The sequence below is a fragment of the Aythya fuligula genome, chromosome 3, assembly GCF_009819795.1.
Source record: "Aythya fuligula isolate bAytFul2 chromosome 3, bAytFul2.pri, whole genome shotgun sequence".
In the NCBI taxonomy this organism is placed as follows: domain Eukaryota; kingdom Metazoa; phylum Chordata; class Aves; order Anseriformes; family Anatidae; genus Aythya; species Aythya fuligula.
This window is the reverse complement of record NC_045561.1, coordinates 45,264,008-45,281,767: the sequence shown is the minus strand read 5'-3', so window position 1 is coordinate 45,281,767 and position 17,760 is coordinate 45,264,008. Positions and strand designations below refer to the sequence as shown.

Here is a 17,760-nt window from a genome sequence, read left to right as displayed (position 1 = left end):
AAAGCTATCCTTTCCTAGATGTAACTTAAAAATATAACATTTTTCCCCTTCAGAATGCATGTTTTTCACCTGTACATGTTTTTCTATTCTAAACTTAAAGCTCCAGTGAAACCACAGTCAATCATCCTTTGCTTTGCTAGGCATGGCTACACATAGGTTTAGTGGTTATAAAGCTATTTTTAAAGAATTTTGTGTGTGTGTGTGTGTACTTAAACAGATGCCTTGAATTATCCCCAGGTATGACCATCAATTATACCAGTCTGGGTCATTCCCATTCTTGTACAGCAATAGTAAAAGCAATATATATATATTTATATTTTAACAATACAATATATATATATTTATATATAAGTATAAAGAATTACACTTATTATAATTTTATTATTATATAAGTCAAGTTGTAAAAACATACATTCAAAGTTAGGAAACACCAGAATGAGGGCTGCCACCTTAGTTTGACCTTACTCTCTAAAGGTCTTTAATTGCATGGAGATACTTCTTGTTTTGTTCCAAAAAACTCCTGCCACAGGTAGCAGAACAGATAGATAGTATTCAGGGATTTTGGCACAGCTGAAGAATGAAGGGGATGGCTAACTTATTTTAAGACATGAAAACACAGAACTGGATTCCACTTTTGCCTTTTCTACTTATTTCTGTGTGGTAGTGGCAAATCAGTGACACCTTCCTTTTTCAGGTGAGCTCTAATTTCCCAATTCACTGATCCCTGATATGAGACACTGCAGTTTGGTCTGCAGAAAGAGTAAGTACTCTCTCACTTGCAACTGAAGTCAGAGAGAGATGTGTACTGAAATGCAAAGTGACACATAACGCTGAGAACCTGCGAAATCAGGTTCTGCGTGTCTCAAATACAGTGAATAGTTTTGACAAGCACTTAATTTTCTCCTTGGTTTCTGACTTCTCCCAAAGGAAAAAAAAAAAAGAAAAGGTGTATGCCTATAAATGTAGCAGCACCATGACTTTTATTTGAATACACAGGGTCATATTTGGATAGCTTCTAATAGCAGCTACATATATCACACGCTTACATGAAAAACAGCATCTAACACCAGAAAGAAAAATAGTACACGATTCATATTAACACTCACCAGAAACAAAGTTTAAAAGCAAAAAACTATAGTACTATAGTACTATGTCATAGATAAATAATCTCCTCTCCTTCAGCTTCTTACCTACAAAATCCAATTTCAATTAATCTTGGTATCTTTTTTTTTTTTTTTTTTTTTTTTTTTTTATTTTAACGTGACAGTAATATAATTAGCTTTTAAAGAAAGATTTGCATTTTTAAATTTTGTATCACAAAAGGAAAAGGCTTGCTCTGCTATTTTGGAATTGTAAACAGCAGCCAAGCAGACTGCTCTCAGCGGTCAACTTTTCTAAATGATCGTGACCATTACATTAAAAAGGCTGGTAACTTTGACATGTTGCAGCCTGCTTTATTAGCACTGGCACAGAAGATGCAAGCAAAGCACCATCCAAGTGGAACAGAATAAAGACAATATCACATGACTGCCAGTCAGAGCACTGTGGCTGTGATTTAGTCTATTGATGTACTGCAGTGGAAAAAAGAGAAGGAAAAAACCTACATAGAACCACATTAGGAATAGCAAGCAATCTAGAATCATTCTGGGACAATATTTTGAATTGTTAATCAAAATTGTTAGTTGCATTAGTTTTCAGAGATTCTCATTTACTTTAAACAATGGCTATAGTAAAACTGAACAGTGCCAAGACATATTTTGTATGACCTGGAAGAGGAGTTGCTTTGAACAGTCTATACCCATCAGAGGGAAGGCCAGATTAAATGGTGTGAATCATGAATTGTTCTGCTGAAGTCAACAGCACAGGTCTGAACCCTGCGCTGAGCACATTCATAAACTTGAGGCCACATCACATTGCACTGCAGCTAAGTATTTGGCTTCATGCTTAAGTGAGATAATAGGAAGACCCTGGAGAATGGGACTGTGGAGACCAGAGCTCAATTCATGCCCCAGCCTAGTGGAATAACTGAAAATAAACACTGGTAAAGAGACTGCACTGCTTCTGTTTTAGACTGTACGGGGTCTTCCACTTATTACCACCTTAGCCACTTCTGTATTTGGTATCTCAACCACTGCTCCACCACGTGTCACCACTTCCCAAGCTTCACTTGTGAGAGGATATGGTACTTCCCTACCTTATCAACTTACATGGAGTGGACAAAACCTACTCTTGACAGTTAGGCTCTTGTGTACTGCCTCACATACAGGAAGGAAGACAGAGTCTCTGGTACCTTTTGACTTGTTAGCAAGACGAGGAGCAGAAACGACCTAAAAGCTCACGTATTTATGTTTCAGTTCACTCTTTCTCATTAACTTACTTTTCTGGTTTCAGATCCCTGTAAATAATTCCAAGCCCATGGAGGTGGTCTAAAGCCAGGGCCAGCTCAGCTAAGTAGAACTTGACATCCTCTTCTGTAAACATCACCTAGAGAGAAGGAAAAGAAGAACATGTCTATTTACTAGACAGTGGTGGGCTGGCTTGCATTAAACAGACATGGGGAAGGAATTGTCTAACTCAGGAAAGCTGGAAGGCCCATCATATCAGGTTCAATTTTCCATAATTTGTCTGAGCTCACATTAACAATTCTTACCAGATTCTCCTTATAAAACAAAACTTGATCTGATGAGTACTTCTTCTGTTCCTTAAAACATGCTGCTCTCATTCGTCTGTTTGATCTGTTTAGATGACATCATGTCGCAATAATATAAACAAGGTTCTAACTCCTTAGCCTTTGGAAGTGAATGGCAAAATTCAATGTATTCACTGCAGCCCGTATTGCTTTCACATTTCTTAATTTGCTAAGATCTTGGCATTTGGTTCCTAAATTCTCACATAATAATATGGGGAACCTCTCTGGGGAAGCATAAGGCTTCTTGTTTTAGAAACAAAAACGCATCTCATTTCCAAATATGAGCAGAATAACACAGCGCGAGGACACTCAGAGATGGATTGAAGCCTCCATGCATCGAGGGTTCAGGGAATCTGCAGGGGGTCTCTTCAGTGCCTTTAGTGGCCACCAGACTCCTAGGCCCTGGCCTCACTGCCAAAGGCATGTGCCACAGGGGAATACCCCCAGCTTCTGCACAGGAGTGGAAGGGCCTTGCAGCTACATTGCAAGGCAGTGCTTTTAGAGCCGTGTGGCCTCATTCACTCCACATAGTACTTGTGTCTCCCATACACCCAGGATAGCACTGCTGCAGTCCTGGGGCACAGCATTGTGTTTATGGTTTTCCAGGTGAAAATATCTGACATAGGGTGCCAAGCATCTTCAGTATGGTACTGCTTGAAGGTGTGCAGCCTGGGATAGCATTTGAGGTGTGTGCAAAAAAAAAAAAAAAAGAAGACTTGGCATATCCTTGTGCATGGCAGCTAGAAGAATCTCCCCTGATGCAAAGGGGCATCTACAGAGGTGCCTGTGTTTTAGCTGTGAGAGAACAAACAGCTTCATCCTGAGCCAGAGCCAGGGACAGAGGCAGATCAAGGAGCAGGACCTTGTGCTGAGCCTTAGTTATCCGGGTGCAGATGTCCTGAGCAACAATGTGCTGGCCAGCACACAGGGCCTGATGAGGTCTAAGCTGATGTTGGTTGTTTCCTTTCAACATCTGACACAGCTACTACTAACACTGAAAGCTCTGGTTTAGGTGTGAAAAAAATTCTGCAATCAAAACCAACCAACCAAACAAGAAAACCCTACCAAACACTAAGCTCAGAGAAACAGAGTTCATATGGCAAGAAAACCCTCTGGTTCAACTTTTATTACAACTCAGATGATATTAACTTCTCTTTAATTAAAGTTCAGTACATACAGCAATAATAATGCAGAAGGAGAAGCAGATATATCGGATACACAAGTGCAAATACTACATATGACAGAAGTAAAATGACTCATCTCAACACAAATTTTCATGTCATATGTAAATGTAAATATGTCCAGTAGAAGTTGTTGAGCTTATTTTTAAAATTAAGCCTCTGCTCTTGGAAAGGGGCAGCCACAATACTTGAGTGCTTTGAGAAGCTGCAGAAGGTTGACAGCAAAACTAGAGGATTCTGAGGGCAGATGTCACACAATTTAATTAAGAGTGTCACTGTAAAGGATAGAAGGAACTCTGATATATATAAAAGTTATATTAAATATAAAAAATAAATTTTGATTATTAATATGGTTTAAAACAAATAATTTAAGCATGATATGAAATCAATAGAATCAGGGAAAAACTTAATCTATAAAAATATATCCTGTTAAAGTCACAGTTCTCAGAAAGACAGACAAGAAAGAAATGAACTTTGCATGTACGCATGCTGTAATGTGATCTGACTGAAAGGCCACTAAAATCACTACAGTTGGACCAAGTCCATATTTCATAAACTGCAAGCAATACGAGTTTTCCTATAACATCCTCCCTTGTGATACATTGCCACTAAAGAGCTGCAAAGAATAGGTAGACAAGACGAGTTGCAAGCACTGAAAAGAGAAGCATATATCAGGACTGTCAAGTTAACAGGACTCATTCTTGATAGTATAAAGTGGGGTGCACTGAACTGTAAAAGCATTAGGAAAATCTGAAATTTCATTGGAGTACAAAAGCTAAGATTTGCTCTTTCACTTCCAAGTCCCCTGATTGTGCAGAATGTGCCAAGAAACACTTCTCTTTTCTCCCATGAAATCAGAGAGGTTCTTTAAGACAGCACATGTCGCTAACAAAGCCTGATTTCATGGCAAGCAGCAGGAAGATATTTTTATTTTCTTTAATCCTTTTTAACATTTTAAAAATAATTGGTACAATGTAGTAAAATACCTTTGCTCGGCACTGCAACTAACCTATTGCGAAAGTCTTCCTGCATTAGCAGACAAGCCTGGAAAGCAAACACTTCATCTCCCAGACCACAGTGGACACAACAGTCAGCCAGCCCACTCCACTGCAGCATCTCTCAAACCAGGAGCTGCTGCCACCACCATCAGGACTGCCTCGTCCTGATGAAAAAACAGCTCGGGAACTTTTGGATGAAAGTACTGTTCTCACAGCTTTTTTAGTCCACCCATAACTCCTCTAACTGAGAAGATCAAACAGAGGTCCCCCTCGAGATGTCATGTGAGACATCCTTATCTCATCTTTAAAGATTCTGGGTCAGCTGCATGCTGGCACCCCTCCCGCAGTTTGGAGAGAGACCAAGGGCTGAGGACACTACACCAGTGACAACAAACCGAGGGCACAGACAAGACCTCAGGACCCCAAACAACCCCTGGCTCCAGTGAATGCAGTGATTCCAGTGAATCTGGAAAACTTGCTGCTGCCTCTCCCTGTGGGCATTAGTGAGACTCAGGTTTGGTTTCCTGAATTTCTTACTCTTCATCAGCAGCATGTCCCCATAGGAGGGAGCTGAAGAGGGCAGGGAACAGACTGAGCCCAGCGTGGTGATAAAAGCAGCAGCTGTCCCCAGGTAGGTATGACAGCAGGTGACAACCAAACCACAAGCCCTGGGCAGCATGTGGCCCTGACCTGCTGCAGGAGATGGCACGCTCCTGCTGGTGACCAATGCCCTGCTCCATCTGCACACCTGCTGCAGGGGTCAGCCCACGACCGATGGCTTTTTTCTGCCAGCAGTGGTTGTGCTTCTACAACACTTCCATGCCCATGCCCCAGGCAGAACAAATTGGGGATGGGATTTTCATGCTGCTTCTAATCACAGTCAGGATGCGTCCTGTGAGCAATGAACTTGGAGCTTTTTTGCTATGGGAATGGCTTTCTAGTTTTCTGTGATGTGATACTTACAGGTTATCTGCTGTGTTTCCTATAGTATAATTCAAACATAATTATTAAGAACCCACTTAAAGATGGAACTCTGTTATACGTATACACACACACACACATACATATATATCAGGGCTATTCTCAAGGCACTCCCACCAGCTTCATTGGAGTTGTGGAAATCCAGGATAGTCTTTCATTTCTAAATTTAAAATCTATCAGCTTACCTCTTTGGAGAGTCTTGTGAAAAGGTCCCCTCCCCGCAGGAAATCTAGTATTAGATACAACTTCCCCTCTGTCTGAAATGCTGCATTAGAAAAGGATGGAGATGTTGGAAATTTGAATCAAGATAAAGTCTCTGAAGAATAAATATTGTTGACTAATGGTGTATCATTCATTATATTAGTTCTCCTGTCATTTTAGCACTTAGAGAACAGAAGAATTAACTTCTCTACAGCATTAAGCAGTCTAGCTTAGACTATGGGGAAAACGATATCAGTTGAGAGACAATGATATATTACTAATATATTCCTTTCCATTCTAAGCACCTACAAATTAATATTGGTTTCTACTGTAAAAGATACCAGGAGTCACTGAGGGGTGGGCACAGAAAGCAGCTCCCAGACCTGTGCGAGGGCAGAGCCCACACTATCCACAGCATCCTCAGAAGGCTCTGTACAGCAATAACGGGGCTGTGTGGGGGCTCAGGGAGCTGCTGAGGCTTAGGAAGGCAACTCCAGCAAGACACAGCATTCATAGACACAATTACAAATATTCTGATTATTAAAAAATAGATCCTCTGTTTTCTTAAATGATAGCTGACAGCAGGTGGGGGGGACTGGCAGATGTAACTCACCAGCTACCCTACCAGCAAAATATATCACATTAGACTTTATGTCAAATGTATTTTGATGGACGAATGACTAAGATCTGCTTATACTAAAATTCTCCTTCGATATAAATGAAGAACTTCTTAGAGTTAGTCTCTGTGATTTTCTTAGAGACAGTCGTATGTAGGCAGGGGATACTTATATGAAATTATAACACAGCTAGTTACAACTCCCCAAAAAATTTAAGAACAAACATAAATTGCATTTTATTATAGTTACCATAATGAAGCTTGACTATGAAAGGATGATTCACTTCTGCCAAAATATCTCTCTCCATTTTTGACCGTACCCGATCCCGAACTACAAAGAAAGAACAATAAGAACAGAAATACATTAAGAGGCAGCATAGTCCACTGGGTACAGTACTGGAATGAGCTTCAGGTGGTTTGGGGTCTGCTTTTCAGTCTGCTGAGGGTTTGTGGTGTGACCTTTAGCAAATCACACCATTCTCTAGTGTCCCCTTTTCCTGACTATCTTGACACTGTAAGATTTTCAGGGAGGCACTATCCCTTCCTCTGCAGAGAGCAGCCCTCACTAAAAGCATCACAGTGTTACCAGTGAGGGGGAAGTGATTATGCTTTGCAAAAAAAAAGAATGTTAATGTGAGTTAAAACTATACGGAATTAATAACTCTATCTCATTTAAGATTAAATGGAATGTATCATTCCCAGAGCTTGCCGGGTTAACCTTGTGCAAATTAACTTTTTGTATTGTGCTGATGCTAGCAGCCTTTATTAGATATCTCTGAATAACATTCTCTGCAAGTGATTTATATGAAATATTTTAAGCTTCCATTAATACCCCCAAACAATCAGTAATAAAGAAAAAAGCTGATTAAAAATAATAATAAAAAAATATTTTCCTGTGTAGAGAGAAATTCCTATGGGATAACAGTGAGAAAAATATTTTTTGTGGTTGAGATGAACAGAGAGTAACAAAAAATAGCTACAGAGGTGAGCTGGGTTCAAATTAATCAAAAATGATGCTGAAGGTTTCATAGCAAACACATTTAACAATGTTCAGATGTTGAAGGGGATTCAAGCTCCCAGATTATCAGCTCCTGATCTGATACATTCATTTTTCAGTCAATCACTATTTTCCTAATTCTGTAATGACAGTATGACAATTTTCTTTTCCTTTCTCTGTGTTACACAATGCCAATACGCTTTGCAGCCAAAAGCATCCATGAGGAATGCTATGAGACTATTTTAGGTGGTAAAGCCTGAGATCTCAGCGAGATTCTGTCATCGCCCGCATGTGTTGTGGATCTGCCGAGTACTCTCAGCAACCAAGTAATGAACATGCCGTAATGAAAACACATACTCTGCTGCTGCACGTTGAGAACTGATGCACAGAAATAGGACCAAACCAGCTGATCTGAAAGCCTTAAATAGGAGTGGAGGAACACTTGGGTTTCTTGCTATTTTGATGCTTTACTTGGATCAATAGCTATGTAAGACTTACTAGTTCGCTCGACCTAAGTTACCTCGTAGATAAAAATCAAAACAAAGGGAATCTCAAAATTTTAGCCTTATCTCAAGAACAAAAGTGACAAAACACACACTCACAAAATGCTCAGCATATGTGAAAGTGGTGTATTTCTCATGCTGTAGATACAAACCTTTGTGATATGCTTCAATGCTCCTGGGCTCCAGGAGCTCCTGGTGGACGGGTGAGCTTTGCTGAACACACTGTGTGGGATATTTTCTATTAAGCTTGGTTAGATAGCTAAATAAAGTGCTTCTCTGTAACCACACTGATGAAATCTGAGGCCCTGCACAGTGACACATCCCACAAAATCCACAGGATGTTTTGTACACCAGCAGGGTGACTTACCATGCACAGCTGGATAACAGCATAAATCACGCTGGGCAAAGAACAGCCATCAGATGCAATTCACGCTGTCATCCATCTACCTGTGCTACCCAGCCCTGAGTGCAGCAGCGCACGGACACAGACTTTGGTAATCTCAAAGCAGGGGGAGTGCTGGCTGCAGAGAGCAGCAGTTATCTGTCCAAGTAGCAGTCCACTGTCAGCAGCGAAGCCAGCATTTGCCTGTCTGTAAGACAGACGTGTGCTTGTGCAGTACAGAGGCCTAACAATCAGCTGGCAGCATGCCCTCCCACTGCCACCATTTCAACCTCTGATCAGGTGAAGGCACAGCAAAGCACAACAAAGGCTATGTCACCACAGGAGACACCTCATTCCCCAGAGTCATGGCCTGATAGCCTTTCCTGAACCTTGACTCCTCCAAAGCTGTTCTAATCACTGCCTTTGCAGTGGCTGCCAGAAGAGATAATTGGAACTTGTAATCGGGATTACAGCTTGGCACATGAGTTGGTGACCTGCCCTACACATCTTCCAGCATCAAACACTGCCTGATTTAAATGCTCTGAGAGCAGAAGGTATGTAGGCCGAGATCTTTTCCAATCCTGCCACTATAGAAGCTATTAATTATACTCTCTAGCAGGTCAAATCCACCATCTTTCTCTCTATATCTTTTTCTTACCCTACTATTTGCATATGTCTGGTCCACGACTGATTTTATACTCACAAGTTGCCTCTATGAGGGCATCCACCTGGGAAAAATTCTTTTCTCTTATTCCTTATACACCAAGGAATTCCCCTGCTCTTCCTCAGACCTACATTTTTGGGATTGGGTCTCATATTCATCAGGAAAGGTCTTAGGAAGAGTAGGCAGTTTGATGTAACATTTCCACAACATGATGCTCCATCTCAGTCTGACTTCTCTGTCACCTTCTACATATAATGGGCAGGAAAATACCTCTCCTGAATTTCGGAGACTTTTCTAGCATCCAGTCGTCCCAGCCTGCTCCTCTGGGGGAGCCTCCTTTCTAGTTCTTACATCCTGGTAGTCAGGTAATTAGGCCAAATTGCTCATATATGATCTGAATTAGTTCTGACTGCTTATTCAACCTTCTTGATCCTGGGTAGGCAGGGACTCCAGCTGTATATATAAAGAGGGACAGGGTCTGAATAGCTGCTCCAGTGCAAGGCGTGAACATTAGCGGTATGTATTTCTACAGAGGTGATCAAGTAAATATATCTATTTTGCCTAGTCTCATTGGGGGACCAGCAAACTCACCATGAATTTCTCAGATTCCCATTTCCAAAATGACTGAATCTCTGGAAGGGACATATTTGTATGGATTCCTTTCCAGGTGAGCCTGTTTTCTCTGACAGTCATATCACAGACCTGTAAAGGCAGCGCTGGAGCTCAACAGCCTCAGAAAAGTCTGAGGCTCAGGTCCCTCTTCCTCCTTTCAGCCACTTGCAGGGGCTCAGAGCAACACACAGTGTGGGGAGTGCAGGTGGTTTAGGCAGATCCTGCCTATGCCACTTAGTTAACTATATGAGTAAAATGCCATTGGAAATGGTACAAAACTGCTAAACTCTTGCCCCTTCTACCCAGTATTCAATTTGATTTGAAAGGTGGGTTTTGCAGTTTATCCTTAAATCATACATCAGACAGAAGCAGAGCATATAACCTGAAGCAACGAGCACAAAGCCATGTTGATCATTTGCATAATCTTGGGCAAACTAGCTGTTCCTGAAATAATCCCTGGTGTTTCAGAAGAGACAAAACTGGCAGAACCTGTAACAGAGGAGGAAGCACCTACTACCCTGAAATAAAAGCAATTCCTATTTCTAGGTATTAATGTGCTATGAAAGAGAAATGGAGACAGATGAAGATGTATGCAGATAACACAGCTTATTCGCTTCTATCTACCTAGCTCTGAAAATCAAAGAGGATGTTAACACTTATTTTATTTAACACCAAATGCTTAAGGAGAGGGTTTCATTTAAAGTATGAATTATATTTCTTGGGCTGTTTTAGTTTCAATAACCATGGGAAAAGAAAGGGAAAAAGGGAAAAATATATTCAGAGCATCTTCCAAGGAGAAAGAAAATATTTCTTCTCAATACTGGACTAGCAGTCTAGTTTCTGAAAAAGAAAATAAAACCATAATCCTGCTTCCTTCTCTGAAGCTCTCATGATAGTAACTTGGGTTGAGTTTAAATATAAAAAGATAAATTTTCAGCCAATGAACTTCTCAAAATTTCTCACTTTAAGAGTTAGTGTCTCTCTAGCTATGTACACTTTCAAGCCGTGATAATCTAGGGACCTCCCTTGATGCACACACAATGACATTTGAAGCAGTTCAGTAGGATGTCAAGCCAACCCTATGAGAGTTTGTAATTAGAGAAACTGTGGCCTACAGGAGCTGTAAAAGGGGAGCTTATAAAAGAGACACTAATTTATTCACTGTAATACTGATTAAAATTTATAGCTAATCCACCATAATGGGAAAGTAACATTATATTTCTAGTGACTGGGTAGCTGCACTGAAGTCAGAGCTCCATGAAGTTAAACACCATTTAGCTGCCAATTTCAGTGGAGACAGAACATTGCTTCTGGGAGCTCTTTGGCTAAAGAATAACCTCCAAACATTTTAATTCAATATTACCCTTCTCACTACTGCCCAGAATAATTCTTAGTTCCATCAAAAGAATTTGTTCCTGAAGCTATCACCTAAATTTGTGTTTGTTTTCTCTGTCTTCAGTCTAACCTATTTCTATTTCAAGAGAAATAATTTTCAGTTTATCTTCCAGTAAGTTTCTGTTTTCTCTGCATATAAATGCAGTCTTACAAGGTATGAGGGTTTTACTTACAGCCTTGTTTAAGTCAAGAAGTGCTGAATTTAAGTCAGTATTAATTTATGAAGATTACACTTCAGCTTTAATTTTCAAGTGAAAAAAAAAAAATAAAAAGGAAAAGCTTTTGTTTATGATCTATAAGTTAGTTGTACTGTTGTTTCTTTGACAAACACTTGTTCTAGAGGGTGTTTGTGTAGGTATGCAAGTGCATACATACACCAGTATGTAAAATATGCTTCCTGCTCATAACAACCAATGCAAACAATGCTAAACTCCAAACAAGGAAGATGCTTGCTTCCAGAGTGCCTCTTCTCAACCCTGCTCCACTTGTGGCCACAGTCTTTCATGTACTCAAACTCTGTGAGCACCTCTGACTTGCTAACACAGACCGGCAAAATGCATGCAGAGAGCTAGGATGCTCCAGTAAATTCCCAGGGCAAGTTTCACAAAACTGAGGCCACTGCAAAATTCAAAACTTGAACTGAGGAACACTTCTACAAATAATTAATAGCTTCTCGCTTAAATCATATTTTAAAAAGAGGATTCAGACCACGGAATCATTTAGGTTGGGAAAGACCTTCAAGATCATCAAGTTCCAACCATCAGTCTGACCTACCAAGTCTCATCACTAAACCACGTCCCTTAGTGCCATAGATTTTATGAACTCTAAAGCTTTTTGTATCTAAAGCTGAAGTTGGTTCTATCGTGCTATAACAGCACTAGAGTGGTAAATCTTTAGTTATTTTTTATTTTTGTTTTTATTTTTAAGTGGGTGGTTAGTGCACAGTTCCCATGATAACTCTCATCCCTGTGTGAATACCTGCTGGTTGCCTTGAGGGGCAGGAGCTAGGTCCCTCCCTTCTCTCTTTTACAACCAGGAATGGGTTGTAAAATGATGGGTTAGATGCCTCGGTGGCTCATCCACATGGCCTTTTGTCCTTTCTGACAATTTCAGCCCAAGCGCTGTTTAATCCCCTGAGAAATCCCCCTCTGTGTGCAGCACCAGCAAATGCCACTTAGAGAAACACACTTACACAGAAAATGCCTGAATAATGTGAAAGATTTCACAATCTGTTCAGATGTTTGTAAAAAAAAAAAAAAAACAAAAAAAAAACAAACATAATTTATCATAAATGACTTGCCCATCCCCGACTTTTAAAATGACCTTTTGATAAGAAAAATCCCTGCTTAGGTGGGAATAGAGCCCTAATTAATTAACAAAGCAAGAACGGGGGCAGTTAGAAACTATGTTAATCATATCAGCATTTAAAAATATCAGTAGCAGGAGAAATCAGTGAATAAAAAAATGGATCTAAATTTCATCCATTACCTTTTTACTTCCCTAAAACTCATCAACGTGTCTCAGGAGGAAAAAAGGCAAAATATAACTCAGACTTGGGGACACACAACTCCATTTCAAATTCTTTACGCAGCACTGGAATGCACCAATGACATAGAAAATCAAATATGTATGTAAAACTATGTGGTACGTCCTTTACATCCTTTTCAATCCTTCAGTCCTCCCCCCTGGCTCACCCATGTAGGCAAAAGCAGAGAGTTAGATTCTAATTTCAGATCCACACTGCATACGTCTGGAAGACAAAGTACTTGTCTGGTGACTAATTACACAAGATATGGAGAAATGCAGGCTTTCCAAAAGAAATCATAATCTGGCTTCAGTGTTTCTACTTGGAAATACTATTTGCTTTATCGCACTTATGTTCCACACAGCATTATACTAGAGTCTTCTAAACAGCAGCCTTTCATGTTTTATATTATCAGCAGAGCATTATTATAACACAAAATAAAAAAGTGTTCTGTTGCCACCTGAATGCAGAAGTACACCAGTAGGGACATGTAGAGATTTTACATGAATTTCTTCTGAAACGTGTATAATGTTATTAAAGCTACCCTACTGCAAGAAAGATCCCCTGTTCTCCCCCAGATTGAACCTTTTAGAGATGGGGGAAGAGCCATTGCAACCAGAGCTTTACTACTCAGTCCTACAGCTGCTGTGGCAATGGAATAAAGCAGAATTACAGGGCAAAAAATGCACCTCTGTATAAGGGCAGTCTGAAAAGTCAACAGGGACACAGACTGTTTTTAGGAGACCAGGATCTGGAGGAGATAATTTTATTCTCCCCATTTTTTTTACTTTTTTTTTTTTTTTGTATATATATATAAAACAACACATTTCACTTTAAAACAAACAAACAAACAAAAACAGACTGCTTTTTTTTTTTTTAATTAGAGTAGCTTGAATTCTTTAGTGTTGATTTAGAATGACAGATGTATCTAAATTAACCCAAATCTTCGAATATTCAGCTTCAAAATATATTATTTATCACCTGTTCATGATATCACCTCTCAAAATATTTGGAAAAGTTGTCTAAATGTCACACTACCCCACTGCTCAATCTTCCAAAAAGAATTAAAAGACAAATTGAAGAAGTCCATCCTTCAAAACAGATCAAATGGGAAGTGTCAAGAGCAAACATAGGTTTCTAGGACATACTGACTTATTGAAACACAAGTCAATAAATGGTAAATCCCTAACTATCCCTGAAAGCCCAAAACAACAAGCCCTAACGTGCATCCTTGAAAAAGCCGCACAAAATATTTTAGTGACAGTGAAAAGGAAAAACAAGTTGTGTGAGCAGGAGACCCAAGGAAGCCTCACTCCCAAGAGTTTCATGACTTACACAGACACAGTGCTTCCCTCCCTGCAGTTACCTGAGCTCTCTCCTGCATCCTCCCAAGCCCCGGATCTTGCATGGGCTGCATCTGGCATGAGTGCTGCTTGGGGGCTCGCTCCTGCCAGGGGGACCTCTGGTACCTCCCACCTCCTCTCCGCTGGGACACAAACTGGGGTCTGGCTCCTTGACCAAAACTTCCCACAGACATTGCAGGAGCTTAAGTGTGTCTTTGGGTTTTGGTTGAAATTAGCCAGTGGGCTCAACCCTGTCATTAGTAAAGTACTGACAGACAGACCAACAGAATGATCGTATAAACCTCATGTCCTTACACAGAGGTGAAATTTGAATTTTCATGCATTTTGAAATAGAGCTGGACTGACTAGATACACACAGATGTGAACCCCTTCCTTCCTCAGCCAAGGTCTCTTAACAGCAGATGTGCAGCAATATCCAATAAGCCAAATCCTACGGTGATGTACAACACCCATGAAGTTACACCCCTCTCAATCACACAAATCAGATCTAACTAACATTGTGAAAAAAACACTGAATAAAAGGCTTGATGAAGAGCAGAGAAAGCTGCCAGCTGCCAGTATGAAACATCCTCTAAAAAAAAAGCCAAAATGCACAGCTGGAAATACATCTGTCTGTGACTTGTGTGAAACTGAAAGTTTTCAAGCGCTCTACATAGCAACACCTTGGTTATCTTTTTCTGATATAAGGCAAATGTTTTATTTAAACTTATTTACCTTAGTGGACAGGTTATTGTGTCAAGTGAACCATGAGATATTTCTGTTTCTTGGATTCTGCTGTGGCCTATCCCTATTTTGCATTATATTTGCTTTAGTTGAATAGGTATATAATTATTATTATTATTATTGCAAGCAATAACAACTATTTCACTGACAGGCAATAATTACCTATGTTCTAGGACAAGGTATAATTTCCAAATGAGAAACCAATAAAAGGGCTGGCCTTAAAGTTCATAAATGCCCGTAAATGCCATTCATTTGTAGCTCTGGAAATGTTGTTGTCCTGAAGGGAGAAATTGGTGGCTATTTCTTAATGTTTTGCAATAAAGAAAAGTTGATTCAAACTGTTAGGAGAGAGTTGCCCTTTCCCCCCCCCCCACACACAAATTTAAGACTCGGTACCAACTTACAAGAATCCAACTGAGAAAAGACACACTACAAGTGCATATAGCCCTCAACCCTCCTCTTAAATGGAGTCCAAGGAGGGATAAGTGCTCTCCATGACACTTCCCTGGCATCACTGTTTCTCCCACCAGGCTCTAGCTCCTCTCAGCTGCTGCCACTCTGCATTGCTGGTGCTGGCCAACTAGCACACAGCTGCAAAGGAGAGGCAGCACCAAGCTTCATGTTTCCTATCCTTGGACATTCCAGTATTAAATGAGTGTTCGCCTTGTTTTTGCTATTGCGATGTTGCTAAGTCAACAGGAGCAACAAAGAATGGTTTTTCTCTTGTCCTGCTTGAGACAGAGATGATTCAGGCGTCCAGGAGCTGCTGGCTCTCTCTGGATAACCAGTTTCACTACTTCCCTTTTAAGCTTCAAGTCCAGCATGGTTTAATCAATTATTGGTGTTCTTTGCTCTTAAAACACACCTGTTTTGTGGGTTTTACAGGCAGGGCTGAATAAACTGTGCAGGTTACTTTACTCTGGAAGTGTGAAACTGTCTGTGTTTTGCCATTCACCACAAATATTTTCTGCAGAGTATCTTCAAAGGCAAAAATACAGCTTTTCTGGTTGAAAACTACTGGGAGCAACCACTGACTCCGAGGTAAAAATGCAGAGGCATTCCCTCTTGTGCCAGCCCTTACAAGGGGAAAAAAATAAAATAAAAAAAATCCCTTTATTTAGACTCTCTGCACCTAAAAAGCTAGTAGTATTGGAAGGGAAGATCATTCTCCTTCAAGACCTTTGGGCAACCACTAATTCACTTGCAAGGCCTGGCAGAGCTGGAAACTGTGATTTAAAGCCCACTCAAGTCCATTCTATTTTGTTAGAGGAGACCCTAATATTTCCTCAATGACTCAGTATGGAATCTTCTGCTTGGTCCAGTTGGGATTTTTATGGAAAAGACCAACAATCTTTTATACAATATTAAGTGAGAATTCCTGGAAGGAGAAGAAATGTAGTATTATCCCTCTGTGGAGAATGCATGTACTGGGATGCTGTAATTTGCCACCAGGGCGGTTTTGCTCATAGGCTGAACTAATCCTGGTAAATGTCTGCTATAGAGCTGCTTAAAACTTGTAATTTCGGACATTTTCAAAGATGTTTTTGCTGTGGCTTTTCTTCTGAATGGAAACAAAAAGCCTAAATTCAGCAAATTTTGCCAAAATTAAGTTACAAAAAACTGTTTTTGGTACACCAAAGTAATGTTTTTTTAAAGGGTTTTAATTTCAAATTGGATCTATTATTTCTTAAATACTGGTTACAACATACAAGTATAAAATCATTTAAAAAAATAAATACAACTAAACCAGAGCATTCTGCCTGCACTGAAATGCTCACTGTCAATGATAGCTCAAATTCAACTTCCCCTAACAGTTCTGCTCTCCCTGTGAATAGACACTCTACTAGAAAAGGTATGCTGAACCTTTTATCTGCCGATTGTAATGCAAATTTGGAAGAGCTATAGGAGTTATAGAAGAGTTCAGAAGAGTCAGAGAAGTTATAAGTGCTAGTGAGAAAATAAGTTCACCAAACCCACAAGGCATTTTAAAGCAAAACCATCCATTCCTGTGTCTTCCAAGTGTAGTGTAGTGACACAAAAAATAACTAATATTTTTGCGACTACCTTAATTTGAGAGCTGTTTGCTAGCTTAGTTGTGCTAGGGCTAAGGAAAGGCTGTGTCTAGCTGATGACACACATTTCTTTGGGAGGGGTGGTTGCATGGATTTGTCATGGAGCACGAGGCAATGTTAATGTTCACCCCAGCTAAGCAGCAGCCCTGCTCACAGCCACACCAAGCTGCTTTTTCACTCCAAACACTTGCTCCAGTAAGCTGTTTGGACTCAGTAAACACAGAGGCAATATTACTTGCTCTAAGGAAATGTTGTGGATGAACATTTTAGTTTCTAAATTCTGAATGTTTTGATTTGTGAAATGAGCAACTAGTATGTTTAAGACGTCACTGAAGAAGCTGGGATAGCGGCTAATCATCTAAACACAAGGAGCCTCACTTTATTTAAGAGATCTGATGCCCTGACACAGCTTCTGTTTGCAAACCCCACAGGACAAGGCCCACCACAGTCCATCCCACTCAGTTACCTGCACATGGTGGAAATGGCAATTTAGGACACAGACTTTTCAGGAAAATTGCCGTGTTTAATGTCAACATTCAGGCAAACTGAACCTTCACTTTGCCCAGGCCTCAATGTGCTACGCAGACATGCTTTATATAGCTCAGTTGATATGTTTGCCTTGCAGAAGGAAATGAGCATCTGTGAGACGGCTGTCTGTCACTGAAGAAGCCCTGAATAAACCTCCAGCCCAAGCAGCAAGTAGGGTGTGAAGTCAAGGCGAGGTTATGTCCTAAATTAGAGCATAAGGAAAAGCCTGGTCTCATGTCGTTAACGAGTCACCAACTGAAGCATCGCAACCAGCAAGACTTGGCCCTACAAATACTAAGGAAAGAAAAAAAAAAAAAAAAAAAAAAAAA

The 17,760-nt window shown here is 40.2% G+C and overlaps 1 protein-coding gene across 2 annotated transcripts in view; it reads right to left on the bottom strand.

Annotated features, from left to right (window-relative positions):
- Window positions 1-17,760, bottom strand: part of RPS6KA2 (ribosomal protein S6 kinase A2) — a 294,655-nt gene that overhangs the window by 67,524 nt on the left and 209,371 nt on the right. For both annotated transcript variants that reach the window (XM_032183722.1, XM_032183723.1), the window contains 3 exons: window positions 6,917-6,997; window positions 6,035-6,114; window positions 2,378-2,484 (listed from right to left, as the gene is read on the bottom strand). In XM_032183722.1, the coding sequence (XP_032039613.1) occupies window positions 2,378-2,484; window positions 6,035-6,114; window positions 6,917-6,997 (268 nt within the window). The remainder of the gene's footprint in view (window positions 1-2,377; window positions 2,485-6,034; window positions 6,115-6,916; window positions 6,998-17,760) is intronic.